Here is a 7,439-nt window from a genome sequence, read left to right as displayed (position 1 = left end):
CTCATCCATCCAGACATGACTCTTTTTGGGAAGTGGACCATGTCCATGTCCTAATCCAAGACAACTGTGAATGTGTGACCTTACATGACAAAAGGCACTTTGCAGATGTGATTAAATCAAGGGTTTTGAGATGGGGAAATTATCATGGATTATCTAGTAGGACCAATCTAATCAAAAGAGTTTTAGAGATGAAAAAAGGAGGCAGGAGGGCCAAAGTCAGAGAAGGAGATGTGACAAAGGAAGTACATGTCTGAATACTATAGCAACAAGATAAAGAATGTGGGCAGTCTCTAGAAACTGGAAAAAGCAAGGAAACAGATTCTCCCTTAGAACCTCCAGAATGCAGGTTGCTCTGCCCAAGCCTTGATTTTAGCCCAGTGAGTCCTCTGACCTCCAGAACTCTAATGTAATAAAACTGTGTTCTTTTAAGGCAGTAAATTTGTGGTAATTAGTTATAATAGCAATAAGAAATGAACAAAGTGTTCCTATTTTCCTCCCACCCCAGCCTCAATGGCCTACTTTCTCTACTCAATGTGTATCCTGACTTACTTTCCATTCTCTGAATACATACCCATGAAAAAGATACATGTAGAAAGTTAGGGACTTCTGGCCAAGATGGAGGTGTATGTAGATACACTTTGCCTTCTCGCACAACCAAAAGAAGGACAACAAATTTAAAAACAAGAAACAACCAGAACTGCTAGAAAATCGAATTGTCTGACAACCAAGGGGTTAAAGAAGAAACATTCATCAATACTGCACCACAACAGCTCTAGCTGGTGTGGCTCAGTGGATCCAGCACCAGCCTGTGAACCAAAGGATCGGGTTTGATTCTCAGTGTAGGGCAGATGCCTAGGTTGCAGGCCAGGTCCCCAGTAGGGGGCGGGGGAGATGCAGCCACACATTGATGTTTCTCTCCCTCTCTTTCTCCCTCCTTTCCCTTCTCTAAAATATTTAATTAATTAATTTTAAAAAGACTGCGCCACAACATAGTCATGTGAGTTGCCCTGCCCTGGCAAATACCTAAGGCTCCGCCCCTTCCAACGTAACAGGTGCACAAAGACAACGAAATAGGGCCCAAAGGAAAGAACAGATCAAAGCCCCCAAAACAGAACTAAGCAATGAATAGATAGCCAACCTATCAGATGCACAGTTCAAAACACTGGTAATCAGGATGCTCACATAAAAGGTGGAGTATGGTTGCAAAATAGAGGAAAAAGTGAAGGCTATGCAAAGTGAAATAAAGAAAAATATACAGGGAACCAACAGCAAAGAAAAGGAAACTTGGACTCAAATCAACGATTAGGAGCAGAAGGAAGAAATAAACGTTCAACTAGAACGGACTGAAGAAATAAGAATTCAAAAAATTGAGGAGAGGCTTAGGAACCTCTGGGACAACTTTAAACATTCCAACATCCAAATCACAGGGGTGCCAGAAGGAGAAGAGGAAGACCAAGGAATTGAACATTTATCTGAAAAAATAATGAAGGAGGACTTCCCCAATCTGGCGAAGGAAAAAGACTTCTAGGAGATTCAGGAAGCTCAGAGTACAAAGAAATTGGACCCAAGGAAACACACACCAAGGCACATCATAATTAAGTTACCCAAGATTAAAGATAAGGAGAGAATCTTAAAAGCAGCAAGAGAAAAAGAGGGAGTTACCTCCAAAGGCGTACCCATAAGACTATCAGCTGATTTCTCAAAAAGAAACCTTGCGGGCAAGCAGGGGCTGGCAAGAAGTATTCGAAGTCATGAAAGGCAAGGACCTACAACCAAGATGACTCTCTCCAGCAAAGCCATCATTTAGAATGGAAGGGCAGATAAAGTGCTTCCCAGACAAGGTAAAGCTAAAGGAGTCCATTATTACCAAGCCCTTATTATAGGAAATGTTAAAGGGACTTATCTAAGAAAAAGATGAAAACTATGAACAGTAAAATGACAACAAACTCACAACTATCAACAACTGAACCTAAAAAAAAACAGACATACAAACAAACTAAGCAAACTACTAGAACAGGAACAGAATTACAGAAACAGAGATCACGTGGAGGGGGAAGAGGGAGAATTGGGGAAAAGATACAGGGAATAAGAAGCATACCTGGTAGGTACAAAATACACAGGGGAGGTTTGTAATAGTATAGGAAATGGGAAACCGAAGAACTTATATGTACGACCCATGGACATGAACTAAGGGGTGGGTGATGCTGAAGGGAGGGCAGTGCAGGGCAAAGGCAAGAACAAGGAGGGCAATGAAGGGGAGAAAAAAATGGGACAACTGTAATAGTATAATCAATAAAATATACTTTTTTTTCCTTCTTCTTCTTTTTTTCCTTTTTTTTTTCTTCTCCACGCGTGTCCCGGAACTTTTTTAAAGATAAGGAAAGTTGCATGCTTTTAAAAATCCAAAGTATATAGTTTGGCACTAAACCTCATAATTAGAGTTGTGCTTTCCTTTCCACCCACTCAACACTATCTATTATTCAAATATACCTTTGGTCATTTTCACAAAGTCACTCCCACCAAATCCCATCTGTGCTCTTCCAAGTCCACCCTGTGAAGTTGGGCTGGGGTTACCAACCCTGGAGTTACAGTTTAGAAAACAATGGCGCAGAGGCCAACGATGGGAAGCCACCTCTCTAGACTCCTAGGCCAAGTCTATTTCCCGTAGATGGCCCTGCCCTAGTGCGCAGGAGGTCACAGTCCTTGGCACCTCTGAGGCTCCGCAAGTTGGCACGCAGCGGCGACGCGAGTCTCGGCGCGCGGGGGAGGGCGACCGGCAGGCACTAGGGCTGGGCCCCAACTAGGTGAAGGAAGTCTGGCCCGCAAGGAGACTTCGGAAGGTCCAGGAGGCTGTGGGGTCAACCGCGGCGCTGCTGAGCTGGGGAGCCACCACGCCCCGCCCCCGCCCGTGCTCGCCTGCCCGGGTTACCTGCGGCCGGTGGGCGGGGCAGCCTTTCCCGTCTGCGCCGGCCCCAGCCTCCAGGGCGGAGGAGCCGGGAAGTGGGAGCGGGAGCGAAGGAGGCGGGGACTGGTGAGGCTGCGGCAGGCAGCGGGGCTCGGAGGCGAGGGGCTGCATGGAGCTGCCGGCGCGGCTCTGCGGGCTGTGGGCTCTGCTCCTCTGCGTCGCCAGCTGTGGCGTCGCTGCGCCCACGGGTGAGTGAAGTCCCCCGTCCTGGGGCAGCGGACGAGGGGAGAAGTGGGGCGCGGCCGAGAGGCGGGCGAGGGCCCCGCGGGGCCGAGGGCCGCGACGGGGCTGGGCGCCGGCGTCTGTTTTCTCGACACGCAGCGCTCAGCGACGGTAGCCTCCGGCGCCCGCTTCGAGGTGGGGGACCTAAGAGGCGCCCGGGCTTTCCCGATCCCAGGCGGTGACGGTGGAGCGGGAGGTCAGAGACTCACCGCCGCACTTTCGCTGCGCCGTCGGGAAAAGCCAAGGAGCCTGGTGTCGGGGCGCGGGAGCGAAACATGCCTGCCGTTTCGGAGGTCGGCGGGTCGGGACCCCGAATGTCGCCTATGAGTCCAGGAGGGGATCGGGGGCCAGGATCCAGCGGGGACGGCGACAGAGATCCGGGCGAGCCGGGCCCAGTGAAGGGAATCGCTAAAGATCCTCGTCCTCCTAGGAAAAGGATGTGTCGGCACGGCCTCCTCTGGCATCCCAGAAATCCGTTGGGAACCGCAGACCCTTAGCAGCATCCGGGCGGATGCTTCCCCCCCTCTAATAACCTTTATATTTTGGAATAATTTTCTATTGACAGAAAAGTTGCAAAGAAATTACAGAGAGTTTACGTATACCCCTCACCCTATGCAGCAACTTTCATTTAACACGTCAGAATTAATGTGAAAAGTTGGGGGTCAATGACTTCCTCACGGAGAGCTCCTGGCACGAATGGCCTTCTGGACATTTTGGGCAATGACAGTAGCTCCAAATTTGATAGGTTTTTATTATCACATTGACAGAAACACCCACAATTTGCTTATTGCATGTTCACCAGCGCTATTGCTTTGAAACGTAAGTTGAAATGATGATTAGGAAACCTTGACGTCCTCTATTTATTCAGTCAGCAAAACACATGCAGAGTCTGGTCTGTGCCAGGCAGTCTAGGAGCTGAGGATGCAGGGGTTGGCAAAACAGATCAAGTCCCTGCCCTGTGGAGCTTATCTGCTATTGGGGGGTGGATATAAGGGAGGGGTAAAAGGTATGTCAGATGGTGCTAATTACTATTTAGAAAAACAAAAGCCGGGAAGAGGTTTGCCATTGTAAAGAGGATGGAGTTCCCATTGAAAAGATGAATATTTGAATAGACACCTGAGAGAGGTTTGAAATTTGTCAGTTAATAATTATTCAAGTGTCTGCTTTGTTTAGTAGTCAGCCAGGCTCTGTATGTTTGCTTAGAACCTGAGTGTGTACAGTATCATCCTTGGCCCCCAGGTGCCTCGAATTCTGTTGGAGAGACCCGATTCCCATCATTATTTGGGAAACTGCTGTCCAGTGAAGAGAAAGGACTTGTCTAGGGTTATCCATTTCATTTCTCTCCTGATTTTCGCAGTGCTACTCCACCATCTTCCCTTCTATGGACTCCCTCCCACACACACCTGAAACAACAGCTGACCTTCTAGACAATACTAGAAACCTCGACTTAGTTCTAACTTGATTACTTAGAATACAGTCACTTTTCCCCCCATTGGAAATACTGATGAAGTTGCATTGAGGTCTGATGAAGGAAAAAAAGAATTAGTCAGGGGACTTGAGTTTAGTGGTCCCAGCTGTGGGACCTTGGGCTAGTCATTTCCCCTTCCTTGTGCAGCAGTTTTCTGGGGAAGCTGGAGGTTGAACTGTGTAAGTTCTAAGGGCTCTTCTAGCGCTAATCTTGAGAGTTTAGAGAATGATTAGGTTACTAGCTTAGTTTAGTCTGTTTAGATTGGTAGCCCCCGTTGTGGCATGAATTAATAATACCAACTAGGATTTATATAGTGTTTGCGCTGTGCCAGGCAGTGTTCTAAGTTTTTCACTTATACTATTTTATTTAATCTTTATACAAAGCCTATCCTGTAGATGCTATTATTAGTCCCATTTTGCACATGAGAAAGCTGAAGCATATTGAAGAACCTTGCTTGAAGTCTCAGCTGGTAGAGTGGAGGAGCCAGGCTTCCAATTCCAGCAGCCCGATTTCAGAGGCCTTAACCACTGTATCAGTTCCTCTCTCTCTGTTCAGGAGTGAGGGGAGTCCTTGGTTGGGAGAGGAGCAGGGCGCCTTCCAGAGTAGCAAGGCAGGACTGGTTGGAACCCATGGAAGTATGTACTTGGCCACTTGTTATGAAGGGAATGATCATAGATGGGAGACTTGCTTTATAATTGCCACATTGTGTGGTCCAAACAGTAATAAGTACTGTTGGCCCTCAGAAGAGGGGAAACTGTGAGGGCTGATAGTTTCTTGGAAGCGGTAAAACTTGAGCTAGACCTTCAGGGTGAGTGGAATTTGAATAGGTGGGGAAGTTATTCCCATGGTGGGGAGCCTTGGGTAACAGGAGCAGACCCGTGTGTGAGAGGGTAAGAGTGTTCTTTTGTGATCAGCGAGGAGCCTGGCTTGGCAGGAGGTGCATTGGCAAGATCATTCCAGGCAGAAGTGCTTCATTTGCCCTTGAAGGCCCCGAGTTGGGGCCAGAGTAGGGGAATAACACTGGAGGAGAAGGGAGTAGGGAGATTCAGCTGGGTGAGGAGAATCACTGGAGTATGAAGCTATGCAGCAGTCTAGGGTTGAGGGTGTCCACTAGAAAGTTATGCTGTGAACATCTCCTGTCCAGGAGCATGACTGACTGCCTTGCGGGGCCCAGCAGAACACATTAGTGTGATTAGGATGACAGAGATGTTGGTGCAAGAAAAAATGGAAAGAGGTTGATTCTTGTGATATCCTTAACTTTTCCCAAAATATACATGCAAAACTATTAGGTAAGCAACATGCCTTATTTGAAAGAGCATTGTGTTAATTCCTAATTAGAATAGGATATTTTGCTAGATGATCACACAGACTCACTTGAGGTTTGAAGTTTAGTTGGGGGAGCTACTTGAGTCCCTCTCTCCTTCCCACTTTGCTTTCTGAAGTCGGTGATCTGCTTCTAAGAAATGAGTGAAATTAAATGCATAAAGGGCAGGTATATGAACGCAAGCAGTCTGGCTCCAGAGTCCATGTTCTTAGTCATTACACTATATTGAAATTCTGTGTCCTACTACATGTGAGCAAGAAGTATAGTCTCCACTTATTTATGTAGATGTCTGAGTGTATTATACACACATACACATGTATTCGTATATGTTTAAACATTTTGAGATTGTATTTGAAGTTTCAGTTTCTGTGTATCTGTGTGCATGTGTGTGTGTTTTAAAGTAGAGGGGAAGTAGAAAAATCTCAGAAGTGGAAGGAACCATTAGGGAAAAAAAAATAAGGATGGCAGATATCCACAAGTAGCCTAAAATGCAAAACAATGAGATCTGACTAAAGGACACTTCAAAACAGATGGGGGGAAAATTAAATCCATTTATGAGATTGGAAATAGGGCAGACTATTATTCTATTAAAATACGGAGGTTAAAAGTAGACTTTAAAAAGGTCTTAAACTAGAAAATTGCAGTCGGATTTAAGTGAACTGTGAACACATAATATTTTTTATTATCAGGGCTTTAATGTTTGTGTGGGAGTGGGAGGTAGGTGGGAAGGTTGTTTTAGGAAGTTTGCTGCACTGTGGCTCTGGAACCTGCAAAATAAGGCAGATAATCTTAAAGTAGATTGTAGTCTGCAGTAGGAGCGAGTTTTTATTACAGGCTATGTACCTGACAAATGATTTGTCTTCAAAAACAGCATGGATGAGATGTTAGAAGGGCCAAAATGGAATAGTTGTACACTCCTGTAATCATTTAAAATCCTGTTGCCTGAGCCATTGGTGCTCCCTCACACTACCTGGGTTAGAATGAAGTGCGATAGGAAATCCCTCTTTCTACAAGGACTTGGCCTGCTGTGAGCTGTCCTTCCCACGTTTGGGCCTCTGGTTTACCTTGCTGAAAATCTAATGGAGTCGGGAAAGAGGGGATGAGTATTGAGTCGAGGGCCTCTGTAGGCTGCTATGTATAAAATTGGCTGTTGGGGAAATCCCAACTACCTAGTGCCTGTGGAGTTGATATTTTGGGGGCACATGGGATTTCCGTTAAAGAGGAAAGTAATTCTGTAAGTAATTGCGGATTGTGTAAGAGGTCCAGTGCACTCCAAAGTGTTAGCATAGCATATGAAATATAACTATTCATTGACAAATTAATATAACTGTAGCCCTTAATAACGATTAAGTTTGCCACTTTATAGACAATTTGAGGGGTTTTAAAAATTAGTTTAATAAACTTTATTTTGGAATAAGTTTCGATATACAGAAAGGTTGTAAAGGTAGCACACAGCATTC

General features: G+C 45.8%; 1 protein-coding gene across 1 annotated transcript in view; it reads left to right on the top strand.

Moving 5' to 3' along the window:
- The first annotated feature begins 3,022 nt into the window (after window positions 1-3,022).
- The window catches only part of IL13RA1 (interleukin 13 receptor subunit alpha 1), a 54,917-nt gene continuing 50,500 nt past the window's right edge, over window positions 3,023-7,439 (top strand). Inside the window, exon 1 of the mRNA XM_054580326.1 lies at window positions 3,023-3,153. Coding sequence (XP_054436301.1) covers window positions 3,075-3,153 — 79 coding nt within the window. The 5' untranslated portion in view covers window positions 3,023-3,074. The remainder of the gene's footprint in view (window positions 3,154-7,439) is intronic.

The sequence above is a fragment of the Pteronotus mesoamericanus genome, unplaced genomic scaffold, assembly GCF_021234165.1.
Source record: "Pteronotus mesoamericanus isolate MK-2021 breed Mesoamerican mustached bat unplaced genomic scaffold, CSHL_Meso_final contig_57, whole genome shotgun sequence".
Lineage (NCBI taxonomy): Eukaryota > Metazoa > Chordata > Mammalia > Chiroptera > Mormoopidae > Pteronotus > Pteronotus mesoamericanus.
This window is presented reverse-complemented; position numbering and strand designations above follow the sequence as displayed.